The 22,428-nt window shown below is 36.6% G+C and overlaps 1 protein-coding gene across 1 annotated transcript in view; it reads left to right on the top strand.

Moving 5' to 3' along the window:
- The first annotated feature begins 1,693 nt into the window (after positions 1-1,693).
- il23r (interleukin 23 receptor) overlaps positions 1,694-22,428 on the top strand; it is an 83,340-nt gene continuing 62,605 nt past the window's right edge. The window contains exons 1-7 of the mRNA XM_072915145.1: positions 1,694-1,790; positions 1,856-1,988; positions 2,774-2,952; positions 9,941-10,079; positions 10,131-10,297; positions 18,280-18,425; positions 21,264-21,441. Of these exons, the coding sequence (XP_072771246.1) occupies positions 1,694-1,790; positions 1,856-1,988; positions 2,774-2,952; positions 9,941-10,079; positions 10,131-10,297; positions 18,280-18,425; positions 21,264-21,441 (1,039 nt within the window). The remainder of the gene's footprint in view (positions 1,791-1,855; positions 1,989-2,773; positions 2,953-9,940; positions 10,080-10,130; positions 10,298-18,279; positions 18,426-21,263; positions 21,442-22,428) is intronic.

Raw genomic sequence — 22,428 nt, 5'->3', positions numbered from 1 at the left:
AAACATCATGTTTAAAGAGAACATGTGACTAGATGACATGCTATCTTTGACTTCAGAAGATGTGCAAACATCATGTTTGATGAGAACGTGTGACTAGATGACAACATGCTATCTCATGCGTTGGTTGACTTATGAAGATGTGCAAACATCATGTTTAATGAGAATGGGTAACAAGATGACAATATGCTATCTCATATGTTGGGTGACTTATGAAGATGTGAAAACATGTTTAATGAGACCGTGAGACTAGATGACAACATGCTATCTCATGCGTTGGTTGACTTATGAAGATGTGCAAAGATCATGTTTAATAAGAATGTGTGACTAGATGACAACATGCTATTTCATGTGTTGGTTGACTTATGAAGATGTGCAAACATCATGTTTAATCAGAATGGGTGACTAGATGACAACATGCTATCTCATGCATTGGTTGACTTATGAAGATGTGCAAACATCATGTTTAATGAGAACGTGTGACTAGATGAAAACACGCTAACACATGCGTTGGTTGGTTTATGAAGATGTGCAAACATGTTTGATGAGAATGTGTGACTAGATGACAACATCCTATTTCATGCGTTGGTTGACTTATGAAGATGTGCAAACATCATGTTTATTGAGAACGTGTGACTAGATGACAACATGCTATCTCATGCGTTGGTTGACTTATGAAGATGTGCAAACATCATGTTTAATGAGAATGGGTAACAAGATGACAATATGCTATCTCATATGTTGGGTGACTTATGAAGATGTGAAAACATGTTTAATGAGACCGTGAGACTAGATGACAACATGCTATCTCATGCGTTGGTTGACTTATGAAAATGTGCAAAGATCATGTTTAATAAGAATGTGTGACTAGATGACAACATGCTATTTCATGTGTTGGTTGACTTATGAAGATGTGCAAACATCATGTTTAATGAGAATGGGTGACTAGATGACAACATGCTATCTCATGCATTGGTTGACTTATGAATATGTGCAAACATCATGTTTAATGAGAACGTGTGACTAGATGAAAACACGCTAACACATGCGTTGGTTGGTTTATGAAGATGTGCAAACATGTTTGATGAGAATGTGTGACTAGATGACAACATCCTATTTCATGCGTTGGTTGACTTATGAAGATGTGCAAACATCATGTTTATTGAGAACGTGTGACTAGATGACAACATGCTATATCATGCGTTGGTTGACTTATGAAGATGTGCAAACATCTTGTTTAATGAGAACGTGTGACTACATGACAACATGCTTTTTCATGTGTTGGTTGACTTATGAAGATGTGCAAACATCATGTTTATTGAGAACATGTGACTAGATGACATGCTATCTTTGACTTCAGAAGATGTGCAAACATCATGTTTGATGAGAACGTGTGACTAGATGACAACGTGCTATCTCATGTGTTGGTTGACCTATGAAGATATGCAAAGAGCAGATGGAAGGCAGTTGCGGTCCATGAAATAGAGCACAAGCTAGCGTGGAAGACTCCTGTGACTCGCAGCAAAACCACCAAAATAGGTCAGTGGCCTCATTTCAGATGTTTTTGGTTGTATTGTGAAACATCTTGCATGCCATAAAAGTGAGAAATGTGCATGGGCGTCCATGTTTCTTATCTGCTGCTGTGAGTCACACTGCTTTTCTTGTCACTTCCATCAAACGGCTTGAGGCTCTGAAGATGCCAGGAAGTGGAACATGTTCCACTCAAGTCTTTGCAGAGAAGATGACCTTCTGGAAAGTCACAATGGCTCTTCTCCTGGGCTTGCTGCTCACACGTGAGTGTCTACGGCTCTTTCTGCTCGTCTTTCAAGCCGTCCACCAATGTTGTCTTCCCCGGCAGGGCGAGGCCTGCTCCTCGCCACCTGCCAGACGTTTGACCACAGCCTGGGCGCCGTGAGCGTGGAGCCGTCTCAGCGCTTTGAGCTGGGCTCCGACCTGACCGTCTTCTGCCACATCTCAGCATGTAAGGAGAGGTAGGAACCCACTGGACACTTCACTAGGTACACCTAATAAACATCTCAGCATGTAAGGAGAGGTAGGAACCCACTGGACACTTCATTAGGTACACCTGAAGAACATCTCAGCATGTAAGGAGAGGTAGGAACCCACTGGACACTTCACTAGGTACACCTAATAAACATCTCAGCATGTAAGGAGAGGTAGGAACCCACTGGACACTTCATTAGGTACACCTGAAGAACATCTCAGCATGTAAGGAGAGGTAGGAACCCACTGGACACTTCATTAGGTACACCTGAAGAACATCTCAGCATGTAAGGAGAGGTAGGAACCCACTGGACACTTCATTAGGTACACCTGAAGAACATCTCAGCATGTAAGGAGAGGTAGGAACCCACTGGACACTTCATTAGGTACACCTAAAGAACATCTCAGCATGTAAGGAGAGGTAGGAACCCACTGGACACTCCATTAGGTACACCTAAAGAACATCTCAGCATGTAAGGAGAGGTAGGAACCCACTGGACACTTCATTAGGTACACCTAAAGAACATCTCAGCATGTAAGGAGAGGTAGGAACCCACTGGACACTTCATTAGGTACACCTGAAGAACATCTCAGCATGTAAGGAGAGGTAGGAACCCACTGGACACTTACAACTACAATAACATGTATTGCAGTACTACTACTACGACTATATATATATATATATATATATATATATATATATATATATATATATATATAGAGAGAGAGAGAGATAATAAAGTCATCCTGTACTTTTGTGACTAAACTGTAGGTACCAAATTTCCTTGGAGTTGAACTCCCAACCTGTGGCTCTATGGAAGAGAGAAAACTGCAGCCTGGCCATCTTCCGCCTGTCCAAGGTGGCGCAGCCTCGATCCAGCCTGCTGTGCCTGCTGAAGACTGACAGCCCACAGCGCTGGGTAGTTGGTGGTGTGGACCTGATTGGTGGACGTATGTACTTCATAGTCTCTCCTTCATAGTCCCTACTTCATAATCTTTACTTCATAGTCTACTTCATAGTCCCAATTCATAGTCTTTATTTCATAGTCCCTACGTCATAGTCCCTACTTCTTAGTCCCTACTTCATAGTCTCTACTTCATAGTCCCTACTTCATAGTCTTTACTTCATAGTCTACTTCATAGTCCCAATTCATAGTCTACTTCATAGTCCCAATTCATAGTCTTTATTTCATAGTCTCTACATCATAGTCCCTACTTCATAGTCTCTACATCATAGTCCCTAATTCATAGTCTTTACTTCATAGTCTACTTCATAGTCCCAATTCATAGTCTCTACGTCATAGTCCCTAACTCTTAGTCCCTACTTCATAGTCTCTACTTCATAGTTCCTACTTCATAGTCTTTACTTCATAGTCCGCACGTCGTAGTCCCTACTTCATAGTCTCTACTTCATAGTCCCTTTTTCATAGTCTACTTCATAGTCCCAATTCATAGTCTTTATTTCATAGTCTCTACGTCATAGTCCCTACTTCATAGTCTCTCCTTTATAGTCTCTCCTTTATAGTCTCTACTTCATAGTCTGTACTTCATAGTATCTACTTAATAGTCTCTATTTCAAAGTTCCTACTTCATAGTCTCTACTTCATAGTCCCTACTTCATAGGTCCTACTTCATAGTCTCTACTTCATAGTCCCTACTTCATAGTCCCTACTTCATTGTCTCTACTTCATAGTCTGTGCTTCATAGTCCTTACTTCATAGTCTCTACTTTATAGTCTTTATTTCATAGTTCCTACTTCATAGTCTCTACTTCATAGTCTGTACTTCATAGACCCTACTTCATTGTTTCTACTTCATAGTTCCTACTTCATAGTCTCTCCTTTATAGTCTCTACTTCATAGTCTGTACTTCATAGTATCTACTTAAAAGTCTCTATTTCAAAGTTCCTACTTAATAGTCTCTACTTCATAGTTCCTACTTCATAGGTCCTACTTCATAGTCTCTACTTCATAGTCCCTACTTCATTGTCTCTACTTCATAGTCTGTGCTTCATAGTCCTTACTTCATAGTCTCTACTTTATAGTCTTTATTTCATATTTCCTACTTCATAGTCTCTACTTCATAGTCTGTACTTCATAGACCCTACTTCATTGTTTCTACTTCACAGTTCCTACTTCATAGTCTCTACTTCATAGTCTGTACTTCATAGACCCTACGTCATTGTTTCTACTTCATAGTCTATTTCATAGTCCTCACTTCATAGTCTCTACTTTATAATCTTTATTTCATAGTCTTTACTTCATAGTCCCTACTTCATAGTCTCTACTTCATAGTCTGAACTTTATTGTATATACTTCATAGTTTGAACTTCATAGTCTGAACTTCATAGTCTATACTTCATAGTGTGTACTTCATAGTCTGTTATTTACAGTCTGTAATTCATAGTCTGTACATCATAGTATGTACTTCATAGTCTGTATCTCATAGTCTGTACTTCATAGTATTTACATCATAGTCTGTGTTTCGTAGTGTGTACTTCATAGTCCGTGCTTCATAGTCTGAACTTCACAGTCTGAACTTCATAGTATGTACTTCATAGTCTGTATTTCATAGTATGTACTTGATAATATGTACTTTATAGAGTGTACTTTATAGTATGTACTTCATAGTCTGTTATTGACAGTCTGTACTTCATAGTCCGTACATCATAGTATGTACTTCATAGTGTGTATCTCGTAATTTAGTCTGTAGTCTGTACTTCATAATTTGAACATCATTCTGAACTTCATAATCTGTACCTCATAGTCTGTACTTCATAGTATTTACATCATAGTCTGTGTTTCATAGTGTGTACTTCATAGTCCGTGCTTCATAGTCTGTACTTCATAGTCTGAACTTCATAGTGTGTATCTCGTAATCTGAACTTCATAGTTTGAACATTGTAGTCTGTACTTCATAGTCTGTACTTCATAGTATTTACATCATAGTCTGTGTTTCATAGTGTGTACTTCATAGTCCGTGCTTCATAGTCTGTACTTCATAGTCTGTACCTCGTAGTGTGTTTCTCATAGTCTGAACTTCATAGTTTGAACATGGTAGTCTGTACTTCATATTCTGTACTTCATAGTGTGTAACTCATAGTCTGTACATCGTAGTGTGTTTCCCATAGTCTGAACTTCATAGTTTGAACATTGTAGTCTGTACTTCAGTGTGTACCTCATAGTGTGTACGTCATAGTGTGTATCTCATAGTACGTACTTCATAGTGTGTACCTCATAGTCTGCACTTCATAGTACGTACGTCATAGTCTGTGCTTCATAGTATGTACTTCGTCTGAACTTCATAGTTTGAACATCGTTGTCTGTATTTCATAGTCCGTACCTCATAGTCTGTACTTCATAGTATTTACATCATAGTCTGTGCTTCATAGTGTGTACTTTATAGTCTGTACTTCATAGTATTTACATCATAGTCTGTGCTTCATAGTGTGTACTTTATAGTCTGTACTTCATAGTCTGTACTTCATAGTCTGTACTTCATATTATGTACTTCATTGTCTGTACTTAATAGTATGTACTTTATAATATGTACTTTATAGTATGTGCTTCATAATGTGTACTTAATAGTTTGTGCTTCATAGTCTGTACTTCATAGTATGTACTTCATAGTATGTACTTCATTGTCTGTACTTCATAGTATGTATTTTATAATATGTACTTCATAGTATGTACTTCATAGTATGTACTTCAAAGTCTGTACTTCATAGTATGTGCTTTATAGTCTGTACTTCATAGTATGTGCTTAATAGTCTGTGCTTCATAATGTGTACTTAATTGTTTGTGCGTCATAGTGTGTACTTTATAGTATGTACTTCATAGTCTGTGCTTCATAGTCTGTACTTCATAGTCTGTACTTTATAGTCTGTACTTCATGGTATGTTCTTTATAGTCTGTGATTCATAATGTGTACTTAATTGTCTGTGCGTCATAGTGTGTACTTTATAGTATGTACTTCATAGTCTGTACTTCATATTATGTACTTCATTGTCTGTACTTAATAGTATGTACTTTATAATATGTACTTTATAGTATGTGCTTCATAATGTGTACTTAATAGTTTGTGCTTCATAGTCTGTACTTCATAGTATGTACTTCATTGTCTGTACTTTATAGTATGTACTTTATAATATGTACTTCATAGCATGTACTTCATAGTCTGTACTTCATAGTATGTGCTTTATAGTCTGTACTTCATAGTATGTGCTTTATAGTCTGTGCTTCATAATGTGTACTTAATTGTCTGTGCTTCATAGTGTGTACTTTATAGTATGTGCTTTATAGTCTGTGCTTCATAATGTGTACTTAATTGTCTGTGCTTCATAGTGTGTACTTTATAGTATGTACTTCATAGTCTGTGCTTCATAGTATGTACTTCATAGTCTGTACTTCATAGTCTGTACTTCATAGTCTGTACTTTATAGTCTGTACTTTATAGTATGTGCTTTATAGTCTGTGATTCATAATGTGTACTTAATTGTCTGTGCGTCATAGTGTGTACTTTATAGTATGTACTTCATAGTCTGTATTTCATAGTCTGTGATTCATAGTATGTACTTCATGTTGTGTACTTCATAGTCTGTACTTCGTAGTCTGTACTTCATATTATGTACTTCATTGTCTGTACTTAATAGTATGTACTTTATAGTATGTGCTTCATAATGTGTACTTAATAGTTTGTACTTCATAGTATGTACTTCATAGTATGTACTTCATTGTCTATACTTCATAGTATGTATTATATAGTATGTACTTCATAGTATGTACTTCATAGTCTGTACTTCATAGTCTGTACTTCATAGTCTGTACTTAATAGTTTGTACTTTATAGTCTGTACTTCATAGTATGTGCTTTATAGTCTGTGATTCATAATGTGTACTTAATTGTCTGTGCGTCATAGTGTGTACTTTATAGTATGTACTTCATAGTCTGTACTTCATATTATGTACTTCATTGTCTGTACTTAATAGTATGTACTTTATAATATGTACTTTATAGTATGTGCTTCATAATGTGTACTTAATAGTTTGTGCTTCATAGTCTGTACTTCATAGTATGTACTTCATTGTCTGTACTTTATAGTATGTACTTTATAATATGTACTTCATAGCATGTACTTCATAGTCTGTACTTCATAGTATGTGCTTTATAGTCTGTACTTCATAGTATGTGCTTTATAGTCTGTGCCTCATAATGTGTACTTAATTGTCTGTGCTTCATAGTGTGTACTTTATAGTATGTGCTTTATAGTCTGTGCTTCATAATGTGTACTTAATTGTCTGTGCTTCATAGTGTGTACTTTATAGTATGTACTTCATAGTCTGTGCTTCATAGTATGTACTTCATAGTCTGTACTTCATAGTCTGTACTTTATAGTCTGTACTTTATAGTATGTGCTTTATAGTCTGTGATTCATAATGTGTACTTAATTGTCTGTGCGTCATAGTGTGTACTTTATAGTATGTACTTCATAGTCTGTATTTCATAGTCTGTGATTCATAGTATGTACTTCATGTTGTGTACTTCATAGTCTGTACTTCGTAGTCTGTACTTCATATTATGTACTTCATTGTCTGTACTTAATAGTATGTACTTTATAGTATGTGCTTCATAATGTGTACTTAATAGTTTGTACTTCATAGTATGTACTTCATAGTATGTACTTCATAGTATGTACTTCATTGTCTATACTTCATAGTATGTATTATATAGTATGTACTTCATAGTCTGTACTTCATAGTCTGTACTTAATAGTTTGTACTTTATAGTCTGTACTTCATAGTATGTGCTTTATAGTCTGTGATTCATAATGTGTACTTAATTGTCTGTGCGTCATAGTGTGTACTTTATAGTATGTACTTCATAGTCTGTACTTCATAGTCTGTACTTTATAGTATGTACTTCATAGTCTGTACTTAATAGTTTGTACTTTATAGTCTGTACTTCATAGTATGTGCTTTATAGTCTGTGATTCATAATGTGTACTTAATAGTTTGTGCTTCATAGTCTGTACTTCATAGTATGTACTTCATTGTCTGTACTTTATAGTATGTACTTTATAATATGTACTTCATAGCATGTACTTCATAGTCTGTACTTCATAGTATGTGCTTTATAGTCTGTACTTCATAGTATGTGCTTTATAGTCTGTGCTTCATAATGTGTACTTAATTGTCTGTGCTTCATAGTGTGTACTTTATAGTATGTGCTTTATAGTCTGTGCTTCATAATGTGTACTTAATTGTCTGTGCTTCATAGTGTGTACTTTATAGTATGTACTTCATAGTCTGTGCTTCATAGTATGTACTTCATAGTCTGTACTTCATAGTCTGTACTTCATAGTCTGTACTTTATAGTCTGTACTTTATAGTATGTGCTTTATAGTCTGTGATTCATAATGTGTACTTAATTGTCTGTGCGTCATAGTGTGTACTTTATAGTATGTACTTCATAGTCTGTATTTCATAGTCTGTGATTCATAGTATGTACTTCATAGTCTGTACTTCGTAGTCTGTACTTCATATTATGTACTTCATTGTCTGTACTTAATAGTATGTACTTTATAGTATGTGCTTCATAATGTGTACTTAATAGTTTGTACTTCATAGTATGTACTTCATAGTATGTACTTCATTGTCTATACTTCATAGTATGTATTATATAGTATGTACTTCATAGTATGTACTTCATAGTCTGTACTTCATAGTCTGTACTTCATAGTCTGTACTTAATAGTTTGTACTTTATAGTCTGTACTTCAGAGTATGTGCTTTATAGTCTGTGATTCATAATGTGTACTTAATTGTCTGTGCGTCATAGTGTGTACTTTATAGTATGTACTTCATAGTCTGTACTTCATAGTCTGTACTTAATAGTTTGTACTTTATAGTCTGTACTTCATAGTATGTGCTTTATAGTCTGTGATTCATAATGTGTACTTAATTGTCTGTGCGTCATAGTGTGTACTTTATAGTATGTACTTCATAGTCTGTACTTCATAGTCTGTACTTAATAGTTTGTACTTTATAGTCTGTACTTCATAGTATGTGCTTTATAGTCTGTGATTCATAATGTGTACTTAATTGTCTGTGCGTCATAGTGTGTACTTTATAGTATGTACTTCATAGTCTGTACTTCATAGTCTGTACTTCATAGTCTGTATTTCATAGTCTGTGATTCATAGTATGTACTTCATGTTGTGTACTTCATAGTCTGTACTTCGTAGTCTGTACTTCATATTATGTACTTCATTGTCTGTACTTAATAGTATGTACTTTATAGTATGTGCTTCATAATGTGTACTTAATAGTTTGTACTTCATAGTATGTACTTCATAGTATGTACTTCATTGTCTATACTTCATAGTATGTATTATATAGTATGTACTTCATAGTATGTACTTCATAGTCTGTACTTCATAGTCTGTACTTCATAGTCTGTACTTAATAGTTTGTACTTTATAGTCTGTACTTCAGAGTATGTGCTTTATAGTCTGTGATTCATAATGTGTACTTAATTGTCTGTGCGTCATAGTGTGTACTTTATAGTATGTACTTCATAGTCTGTACTTCATAGTCTGTACTTAATAGTTTGTACTTTATAGTCTGTACTTCATAGTATGTGCTTTATAGTCTGTGATTCATAATGTGTACTTAATTGTCTGTGCGTCATAGTGTGTACTTTATAGTATGTACTTCATAGTCTGTACTTCATAGTCTGTGATTCATAGTTTGTACTTTATATTGTGTACTTCATAGTCTGTACTTCAGTGTGTACTTCTCAGTGTGTACTTCATAGTCTGCAGTTGCTTATCATACTTGTGGTCTTGTATTTAATGAGAAGATATATTTGAGAAGTAGCAAATAGTCTCCAAAGAAAGAAGCAGAAACAGACTCTCTGACATTGTCCCCCCCCCCCTATGAAGGCCCCCCTGATAAGCCCCTAAACCTCAGCTGTGTGACCACGAGGCGGTGGGAGCAGGTGGAGTGCTCATGGCGGCGAGGACGAGACCCTCATGTTGCTACTTCCTGCAACGTGTCCTTCAGCAGGTGCTGGCAGTGCAGGTGCGTCACACCAGCGTTTGAATCCCGAGTGCTAACTTAGAACCTCTGCAGGGAGAACTCCAGCACACAACATTTAGGATGCAGCCTTGACCAGCAGCACCTCATCCTACCTCCGACTCTGCGAGCTGGAAACACCTCATATCAGCTGATTGTCACCGCGCACAACGAGTTTGGACGCGTGCAGTCGGACGTCTTTGTGTTCACCCTCCACGACATCGGTGAGGAAGCAGCGCTTGGAAAAGGAACATATTTAGAACATCAATCCTTTCAAATTAAAATACTGCAAATTAACATATTTATAAGTTAGAAATATGTTTATTTGCAGTATTTTAATTTGAAGGGATTCATTTTATAAATATGTTCATTTGCAGTATTTTAATTTGAAGGAATTCCTGTTATGAAATATGTTCATTTGCAGTATTTTAGTTTGAAGAGATTCATGTTATAATTTATAACATGAATCCCTTAAAATTAAAATACTGCAAATAAACATTTTATAACAATTCATGTTATAAATATGTTTATTTGCAGTATTTTAGTTTGAAGGGATTCATGTTATAATTTATAACATGAATCCCTTCAAATTAAAATACTGCAAATAAACATTTTATAACATGAATCTTTTTAAATTAAAAAATACTGCAAATGAACATATTTCATTACATGAATCCCTTCAAATTAAAATATTGAAAATTAACATATTTATAACATGAATCCCTTCAAATTAAAATACTGCAAATGAACATATTTCATTAGATGAATCCCTTCAAATTAAAATACTGCAAATAAACATATTTCATAACAGGAATCCCTTCAAATTAAAACACCGCAAATAAACATATTTCATAACATGAATCCCTTCAAATTAAAATACTGCAAATGAACATATTTCATTATATGAATCCCTTCATATTAAAATACTGCAAATAAACATATATCATAACAGGAATCCCTTCAAATTAAAATACGGCAAATGAACATATTTCATAACAGGAATTCCTTCAAAATAAAATACTGCAAATTAACATATTTATAACATGAATCCCTTCAAATTAAAATACTGCAAATGAACATATTTCATAACAGGAATTCCTTCAAAATAAAATACTGCAAACTAACATATTTATAACATGAATCCCTTCAAATTAAAATACTGCAAATGAACATATTTCATAACATGAATTCCTTCAAATTAAAATATGGCAAATGAACATATTTCATAACAGGAATTCCTTCAAAATAAAATACTGCAAATTAACATATTTATAACATGAATCCCTTCAAATTAAAATACTGCAAATGAACATATTTCATTATATGAATCCCTTCAAATTAAAATACTGCAAATAAACATATTTATAACATGAATCCCTTCAAATTAAAATACTGCAAATAAACATATTTCATAACAGGAATCTCTTCAAATTAAAACACTGCAAATAAACATATTTCATAACATGAATCCCTTCAAATTAAAATACTACAAATGAACATATTTCATTATATGAATCCCTTCAAATTAAAATACTGCAAATGAACATATTTATAACATGAATCCCTTCAAATTAAAATACCGCAAATAAACATATTTCATAACATGAATCCCTTCAAATTAAAATACTGCAAATGAACATATTTAATTATATGAATCCCTTCAAATTAAAATACTGCAAATGAACATATTTATAACATGAATCCCTTCAAATTAAAATACTGCAAATAAACATATTTCATAACATGAATTCCTTCAAATTAAAATACTTCAAATGAACATATTTCATTACATGAATCCCTTCAAATGAAAATACTACAAATAAACATATTTCATAACAGGAATCCCTTCAAATTAAAATATTGAAAATGAACATATTTATAACATGAATCCCTTCAAAGTAAAATACTGCAAATGAACATGTTTCATAACATGAATCCCTTCAAATTAAAATACGGCAAATGAACATATTTCATAACAGGAATTCCTTCAAATTAAAATACTGCAAATTAACATATTTATAACATGAATCCCTTCAAATTAAAATACTGCAAATGAACATATTTCATAACATGAATCCCTTCAAATTAAAATACTGCAAATGAACATATTTCATAACATGAATCCCTTCAAATTAAAATACTGAAAATAAACATATTTCATAACATGAATTCCTTTAAATTAAAATATTGCAAATAAACATATTTATAACATGAATCCCTTCAAATTAAAATACTGCAAATTAACACATTTTTAATATGATCCCTTCAAATTAAAATACTGCAAATGAACATATTACATAACATGACTCCTTTCAAATTAAAATACTGCAAATGAACATATTTCATAACATGAATCCCTTCAAATTAAACTACTGTAAATTAACATGTTTGTAACATGAATCCCTTCAAATTAAAATATTGCAAATGAACATATTTCATAACATGAATTCCTTCAAATTAAAATACTGCAAATGAACATATTTCATAACATGAATCCCTTCAAATTAAAATACTGCAAATAAACATATTTCATAACAAGAATCCCTTCAAATTAAAATATTGCAAATGAACATATTTCCTAACATGAATTCCTTCAAATTAAAATACTTCAAATGAACATATTTCATAACATGAATCCCTTCAAATTAAAATATTGAAAATGAACATATTTATAACATGAATCCCTTCAAAGTAAAATACTGCAGATGAACATGTTTCATAACATGAATCCCTTCAAATTAAAATACGGCAAATGAACATATTTCATAACAGGAGTTCCTTCAAAATAAAATACTGCAAATTAACATATTTATAACATGAATCCCTTCAAATTAAAATACTGCAAATGAACATATTTCATAACATGAATCCCTTCAAATTAAAACACTGCAAATAAACATATTTCATAACATGAATCCCTTCAAATTAAAATACTGCAAATAAACATATTTCATAACATGAATCCCTTCAAATTAAAATACTGCAAATAAACATATTTCATAACAGGAATCCCTTCAAATTAAAACACCGCAAATAAACATATTTCATAACATGAATCCCTTCAAATTAAAATACTGCAAATGAACATATTTAATTATATGAATCCCTTCAAATTAAAATACTGCAAATGAACATATTTATAACATGAATCCCTTCAAATTAAAATACTGCAAATAAACATATTTCATAACATGAATTCCTTCAAATTAAAATACTTCAAATGAACATATTTCATTACATGAATCCCTTCAAATTAAAATACTACAAATAAACATATTTCATAACAGGAATCCCTTCAAATTTAAATATTGAAAATTAACATATTTATAACATGAATCCCTTCAAATTAAAATACTGCAAATGAACATATTTCATTACATGAATCCCTTCAAATTAAAAAACTGCAAATAAACATATTTCATAACATGAATCCCTTCAAATTAAAATACTGCAAATGAACATATTTATAACATGAATCCCTTCAAATTAAAATACTGCAAATTAACACATTTATAATATGATCCCTTCAAATTAAAATACTGCAAATGAACATATTACATAACATGACTCCTTTCAAATTAAAATACTGCAAATGAACATATTTCATAACATGAATCCCTTCAAATTAAACTACTGTAAATTAACATGTTTGTAACATGAATCCCTTCAAATTAAAATATTGCAAATGAACATATTTCATAACATGAATTCCTTCAAATTAAAATACTGCAAATGAACATATTTCATAACATGAATCCCTTCAAATTAAAATACTGCAAATAAACATATTTCATAACAAGAATCCCTTCAAATTAAAATATTGCAAATGAACATATTTCCTAACATGAATTCCTTCAAATTAAAATACTTCAAATGAACATATTTCATAACATGAATCTCTTCAAATTAAAATACTGTAAATTAACATGTTTATAACATGAATCCCTTCAAATTAAAATATTGCAAATGAACATATTTCATATCATGAATTCCTTCAAATTAAAATACTGCAAATGAACATATTTCATAACATGAATCCCTTCAAATTAAAATACTGAAAATAAACATATTTCATAACAAGAATCCCGTCAAATTAAAATATTGCAAATGAACATATTTCCTAACATGAATTCCTTCAAATTAAAATACTGCAAATGAACATATTTCATAACATGAATCCCTTCAAATTAAAATACTGTAAATTAACATGTTTATAACATGAATCCCTTCAAATTAAAATATTGCACATGAACATATTTCCTAACATGAATTCCTTCAAATTAAAATACTGCAAATGAACATATTTCATAACATGAATCCCTTCAAATTAAAATACTGTAAATTAACATGTTTATAACATGAATCCCTTCAAATTAAAATATTGCAAATGAACATATTTCATAACAAGAATCCCGTCAAATTAAAATATTGCAAATGAACATATTTCCTAACATGAATTCTTTCAAATTAAAATACTGCAAATGAACATATTTCATAACATGAATCCCTTCAAATTAAAATACTGTAAATTAACATGTTTATAACATGAATCCCTTCAAATTAAAATATTGCAAATGAACATATTTCATAACATGAATCCCTTCAAATTAAAATACTGCAAATAAACATATTTCATAATATGAATCCCTTCAAATTAAAATACTGTAACTTAACATATTTATAACAAGAATCCCTTCAAATTAAAATATTACAAATGAACATATTTCCTAACATGAATTCCTTCAAATTAAAATACTGCAAATGAACATATTTCCTACCATGAATTCCTTCAAATTAAAATACTGCAAATGAACATATTTCATAACATGAATCCCTTCAAATTAAAATATTGTAAATTAACATGTGTAATTGGTGATGTAGTTGATGATGTAGCTGATGTAGTTAGTGATATAAGTGATGTGTTGGTGATGTAGTTGATGTAGTTGGTGATGAAGTTGGTGTAGCTGATGATGTAGTTGATGTAGTTGGTGATGGGGTTGATGTAGCTGGTGACGAAGTTGGTGATGTAGTTGGCGATGTGGTTGATGCAGTTGGTGATGTAGCGGATGTAGTTGGCGATATAGTTGGCAATGTAGTTGTCGATGCAGTTGATGTAGTCAGCGATGTAGTTGTTGATGTGGTTGGTGATGTAGTTGATGTAGGTGGTGATGTAGCTGATGTAGTTGGTGATGCGGTTGGGGGTGTAGTTGGTTAGGTTGTTGGTGATGTAGCTTGTGATGTCGTTGGTGTAGCTGGCGACGTAGTTGATGTATTTGGTTAGGTCGTTAGTTGTGTAGATGAAGTAGTTGGGATGTGGTTAATGTAGTCAATGATATAGAGTTGTTGATGTAGTTGTTGATGTAGCCCATGTGGTTGGTGATGCAGCTGATGTAGCTGGTGATGTAGTTGGTGATGTTGTTGATGTGGCTGGTGATGTAGTTGGGGATGTAGTTGGTGGTGTAGCCGATGTAGGTGGTGCAGATGGTGAAGTAATTGTTGATGCAGTTGATGTAGCTGGTGATGTAGTTGACTATGTAGTTGATGTAGTTGATGATGTAGTTGGTTAGGTTGTTGGTGAAGCTGCTGATGTAGTTGGGGATGTAGTTGATGTACTTGGTGATGTACTTAATGTATTTATTGAAGCCATTGGTGATGTAGGTAGTGTAGTTGGTTAGGTCGTTGGTGATGTAGTTGATGATGTAGTTGGTTAGGTCGTTGGTCATGTAGTTGGTGATGTGATTGGTGATGTAGTTGGTTAGGTTGTTGGTGATGTAGTTGATGTGATTGGTGATGTAGTTGGTTAGGTCGTTGGTGATGTAGTTGATGTGATTGGTGATGCAGTTGATGTAGTTGGTGATGTAGTTGGAGATGTAGATGGTTAGGTCATTAGTGATGTAGTTGATGTAGTTGGAGATGTAGATGGTTAGGTCATTGGTGATGCAGTTGATGATGTGATTGGTGATGTAGTTGGTGATGTAGTTGGAGATGTAGATGGTTAGGTCATTGGTGTTGTAGTTGATGTAGTTAGTTATGTAGTTGATGTAAATGGAGATGTAGATGGTTAGGTCATTGGTGATGCAGCTGATGATGTGATTGGTGATGTAGTTGGTGATGTAGTTGATGTAGATGGTTAGGTCATTGGTGATGCAGTTAATGTAGTTGGTGATGTAGTTGATGTAGTTGGAGATGTAGATGGTTAGGTCATTGGTGATGCAGTTGATGATGTGATTGGTGATGTAGTTGATGTAGTTGGAGATGTAGATGGTTAGGTCATTGGTGATGTAGTTGATGTAGTTGGTGATGTAGTTGATGTAAATGGAGATGTAGATGGTTAGGTGATGTAGTTGGAGATGTAGATGGTGATGTAGTTGGTTAGGTCATTGGTGATGTAGTTGATGTGATTGGTGATGTAGTTGGTTAGGTCGTTGGTGATGTAGTTGATGATGTGATTGGTGATGTAGTTGGTTAGGTCGTTGGTGATGTTGTTGATGTAGTTGGTTAGGTCGTTGGTGATGTAGTTGGTGATGTGGTTGGTGATGTAGTTGGTTAGGTCGTTGGTCATGTAGTTGGTGATGTAGTTGGTTAGGTCGTTGGTGATGTAGTTGGTGTGATTGGTGATGTAGTTGGTTAGGTCGTTGGTGATGTAGTTCATGATGTGATTGGTGATGCAGTTGATGTAGTTGGTGATGTAGTTGGAGATGTAGATGGTTAGGTCATTGGTGATGTAGTTGATGTAGTTGGAGATGTAGATGGTTAGGTCATTGGTGATGCAGTTGATGATGTGATTGGTGATGTAGTTGGTGATGTAGTTGGAGATGTAGATGGTTAGGTCATTGGTGTTGTAGTTGATGTAGTTAGTTATGTAGTTGATGATGTAGTTGGTTAGGTCGTTGGTCATGTAGTTGGTGATGTGATTGGTGATGTAGTTGGTTAGGTTGTTGGTGATGTAGTTGATGTGATTGGTGATGTAGTTGGTTAGGTCGTTGGTGATGTAGTTGATGTGATTGGTGATGCAGTTGATGTAGTTGGTGATGTAGTTGGAGATGTAGATGGTTAGGTCATTAGTGATGTAGTTGATGTAGTTGGAGATGTAGATGGTTAGGTCATTGGTGATGCAGTTGATGATGTGATTGGTGATGTAGTTGGTGATGTAGTTGGAGATGTAGATGGTTAGGTCATTGGTGATGTAGTTGATGTAGTTGGTGATGTAGTTGATGTAAATGGAGATGTAGATGGTTAGGTGATGTAGTTGGAGATGTAGATGGTGATGTAGTTGGTTAGGTCATTGGTGATGTAGTTGATGTGATTGGTGATGTAGTTGGTTAGGTCGTTGGTGATGTAGTTGATGATGTGATTGGTGATGTAGTTGGTTAGGTCGTTGGTGATGTTGTTGATGTAGTTGGTTAGGTCGTTGGTGATGTAGTTGGTGATGTGGTTGGTGATGTAGTTGGTTTGGTCGTTGGTCATGTAGTTGGTGATGTAGTTGGTTAGGTCGTTGGTGATGTAGTTGGTGTGATTGGTGATGTAGTTGGTTAGGTCGTTGGTGATGTAGTTCATGATGTGATTGGTGATGCAGTTGATGTAGTTGGAGATGTAGATGGTTAGGTCATTGGTGATGTAGTTGATGTAGTTGGAGATGTAGATGGTTAGGTCATTGGTGATGCAGTTGATGATGTGATTGGTGATGTAGTTGGTGATGTAGTTGGAGATGTAGATGGTTAGGTCATTGGTGTTGTAGTTGATGTAGTTAGTTATGTAGTTGATGTAAATGGAGATGTAGATGGTTAGGTCATTGGTGATGCAGCTGATGATGTGATTGGTGATGTAGTTGATGTAGATGGTTAGGTCATTGGTGATGCAGCTGATGATGTGATTGGTGATGTAGTTGATGTAGATGGTTAGGTCATTGGTGATGCAGTTAATGTAGTTGGTGATGTAGTTTATGTAGTTGGAGGTGTAGATGGTTAGGTCATTGGTGATACAGTTGATGATGTGATTGGTGATGTAGTTGGTGATGTAGTTGATGTAATTGGAGATGTACATGGTTAGGTCATTGGTGATGTAGTTGATGATGTAGTTGATGTAAATGGAGATGTAGATCGGTTGATGATGTGATTGGTGATGTAGTTGGAGATGTAGATGGTTAGGTCATTGGTGATGCAGTTGGTGATATAGTTGGTGATGTAGTGGTTGACGTTGCCCACAGTGGTACCACAGAGTCCTGTCATCCAGCACATCCACTTCAAGAAGAATTCCTCCAGGCTGGCGGCCATCTTGCGGTGGAATACATCTGAGCGTGTGCAACACCTGCGAGCGTCCGTCAGACGGCGGCGGCGTACTAACTCTTCCTGGGTGGGTATGCCAACTATCTACTAACGCTTCCTGGGTAGGTATGCCAACTATCTACTAACTCTTCCTGGGTGGGTATGCCAACTATCTACTAACTCTTCCTGGGTGGGTAGGCCAACTATCTACTAACGCTTCCTGGGTGGGTATGCCAACTATCTACTAACTCTTCCTGGGTGGGTATGCCAACTATCTACTAACGCTTCCTGGGTGGGTATGCCAACTATCTACTAACTCTTCCTGGGTGGGTAGGCCAACTATCTACTAACGCTTCCTGGGTGGGTATGCCAACTATCTACTAACGCTTCCTGGGTGGGTATGCCAACTATCTACTAACGCTTCCTGGGTGGGTATGCCAACTATCTACTAACGCTTCCTGGGTGGGTATGCCAACTATCTACTAACGCTTCCTGGGTGGGTATGCCAACTATCTACTAACGCTTCCTGGGTGGGTATGCCAACTATCTACTAACGCTTCCTGGGTGGGTATGCCAACTATCTACTAACGCTTCCTGGGTGGGTAGGCCAACTATCTACTAACTCTTCCTGGGTGGGTAGGCCAACTATCTACTAACGCTTCCTGGGTGGGTATGCCAACTATCTACTAACTCTTCCTGGGTGGGTATGCCAACTATCTACTAACTCTTCCTGGGTGGGTATGCCAACTATCTACTAACTCTTCCTGGGTGGGTAGGCCAACTATCTACTAACGCTTCCTGGGTGGGTATGCCAACTATCTACTAACTCTTCCTGGGTGGGTATGCCAACTATCTACTAACGCTTCCTGGGTGGGTATGCCAACTATCTACTAACGCTTCCTGGGTGGGTATGCCAACTATCTACTAACGCTTCCTGGGTGGGTATGCCAACTATCTACTAACGCTTCCTGGGTGGGTAGGCCAACCATCTACTAACGCTTCCTGGGTGGGTATGCCAACTATCTATTAACGCTTCCTGGGTGGGTATGCCAACTATCTACTAACGCTTCCTGGGTGGGTATGCCAACTATCTATTAACGCTTCCTGGGTGGGTATGCCAACTATCTACTAACGCTTCCTGGGTGGGTAGGCCAACTATCTACTAACGCTTCCTGGGTGGGTAGGCCAACTATCTACTAACGCTTCCTGGGTGGGTATGCCAACTATCTATTAACGCTTCCTGGGTGGGTATGCCAACTATCTACTAACGCTTCCTGGGTGGGTAGGCCAACTATCTACTAACGCTTCCTGGGTGGGTATGCCAACTATCTACTAACGCTTCCTGGGTGGGTATGCCAACTATCTACTAACGCTTCCTGGGTGGGTATGCCAACTATTTACTAACGCTTCCTGGGTGGGTAGGCCAACTATCTACTAACGCTTCCTGGGTGGGTATGCCAACTATCTATTAACGCTTCCTGGGTGGGTATGCCAACTATCTACTAACGCTTCCTGGGTGGGTAGGCCAACTATCTACTAACGCTTCCTGGGTGGGTATGCCAACTATCTATTAACGCTTCCTGGGTGGGTATGCCAACTATCTACTAACGCTTCCTGGGTGGGTAGGCCAACTATCTACTAACGCTTCCTGGGTGGGTATGCCAACTATCTACTAACGCTTCCTGGGTGGGTATGCCAACTATCTACTAACCCTTCCTGGGTGGGTAGGCCAACTATCTACTAACGCTTCCTGGGTGGGTATGCCAACTATCTACTAACGCTTCCTGGGTGGGTATGCCAACTATCTACTAACGCTTCCTGGGTGGGTATGCCAACTATCTACTAACGCTTCCTGGGTGGGTAGGCCAACTATCTACTAACTCTTCCTGGGTGGGTAGGCCAACTATCTACTAACGCTTCCTGGGTGGATATGCCAACTATCTATTAACGCTTCCTGGGTGGGTATGCCAACTATCTACTAACTCTTCCTGGGTGGGTAGGCCAACTATCTACTAACGCTTCCTGGGTGGGTAGGCCAACTATCTACTAACGCTTCCTGGGTGGATATGCCAACTATCTATTAACGCTTCCTGGGTGGGTAGGCCAACTATCTACTAACGCTTCCTGGGTGGGTATGCCAACTATCTACTAACGCTTCCTGGGTGGGTATGCCAACTATCTACTAACGCTTCCTGGGTGGGTATGCCAACTATTTACTAACGCTTCCTGGGTGGGTATGCCAACTATCTACTAACTCTTCCTGGGTGGGTAGGCCAACTATCTACTAACGCTTCCTGGGTGGGTATGCCAACTATCTACTAACTCTTCCTGGGTGGGTATGCCAACTATCTACTAACGCTTCCTGGGTGGGTATGCCAACTATCTATTAACGCTTCCTGGGTGGGTATGCCAACTATCTACTAACGCTTCCTGGGTGGGTAGGCCAACTATCTACTAACGCTTCCTGGGTGGGTATGCCAACTATCTACTAACGCTTCCTGGGTGGGTATGCCAACTATCTACTAACGCTTCCTGGGTGGGTATGCCAACTATCTACTAACGCTTCCTGGGTGGGTATGCCAACTATCTACTAACTCTTCCTGGGTGGGTATGCCAACTATCTACTAACGCTTCCTGGGTGGGTATGCCAACTATCTACTAACTCTTCCTGGGTGGGTAGGCCAACTATCTACTAACGCTTCCTGGGTGGGTAGGCCAACTATCTACTAACGCTTCCTGGGTGGGTATGCCAACTATCTACTAACTCTTCCTGGGTGGGTATGCCAACTATCTACTAACTCTTCCTGGGTGGGTATGCCAACTATCTACTAACGCTTCCTGGGTGGGTAGGCCAACTATCTACTAACGCTTCCTGGGTGGGTAGGCCAACTATCTATCGCCATGGTGACGCAATGTTGTGGTGTAGGACGTGAGTCAGGTGACCCGCCTCGCCGAGGATGAGGTGCAAGTAGACGGCCTGGAGCCTCTGGTGGACTACGAGTTCCAGATGATGTTGTGTGACTCCGCCCCCTACGTGGATGCAGGTCAAAGGTCACGCTGCAGCAAATGGAGTCCATCAATGACCATGAGAAGTCCTGGAAAAGGTAAGCTGACCTTTAACCCCAATCGTCTTTTTAGTAACCCTTTTCTACTGCGTGGTACCCACTAGTCTTTTTAATACCCATTTTCCACTGCATAGTACCCACTCGTCTTTTTATACCCCTTTTCCACTGCATAGTACCTACTCGTCTTTTTAATACCCCTTTCCACTGCATAGTACCCACTTGTCTTTTTAATAACCCTTTTCCACTGCATAGTACCCACTAGTCTTTTTAATACCTCTTTTCCACTGCGTGGTACCCACTTGTATTTTTAATACGCCTTTTCCACTGCAATGTGCCCACTCGTCTTTTTAATACACCTTTTCCACTGCATGGTACCCACTCGTCTTTTTAATACCCCTTTTCCACTGCATAGTACCCACTTGTCTTTTTAATAACCCTTTTCCACTGCATAGTACCCACTCTTCTTTTTATACCCCTTTTCCACTGCATAGTACCTACTCGTCTTTTTAATACCCCTTTTCCACTGCATAGTACCCACTTGTCTTTTTAATAACCCTTTTCCACTGCATAGTACCCACTTGTCTTTTTAATACCTCTTTTCCACTGCGTGGTACCCACTTGTATTTTTAATATGCCTTTTCCACTGCAATGTGCCCACTCGTCTTTTTAATACACCTTTTCCACTGCATGGTACCCACTCGTCTTTTTAATACCCCTTTTCCACTGCATGGTACTCACTTGTCTTTCTAATGCCCCTTTTCCACTGCATAGTACCCACTTGTCTTTTTAATAACCCTTTTCCACTGCATAGTACCCACTCGTCTTTTTAATACCCCTTTTCCACTGCACGGTACTCACTTGTCTTTCTAATGCCCCTTTTCCACTGCATAGTACCCACTCGTCTTTTTAGTACCCCATTTCCACTGTATAGTACCCACTCTACTTTTTAATACCCATTGTCCACTGCATAGTACCCACTTGTCTTTTTAATACCCCTTTCCCACTGCATAGTACCCACTCGTCTTT

This window comes from Nerophis lumbriciformis, linkage group LG18 (genome assembly GCF_033978685.3).
Source record: "Nerophis lumbriciformis linkage group LG18, RoL_Nlum_v2.1, whole genome shotgun sequence".
NCBI classification, from domain to species: domain Eukaryota; kingdom Metazoa; phylum Chordata; class Actinopteri; order Syngnathiformes; family Syngnathidae; genus Nerophis; species Nerophis lumbriciformis.
Note: the sequence above shows the minus strand (reverse complement) of the source record. Positions and strands in the feature narration are given on the sequence as shown.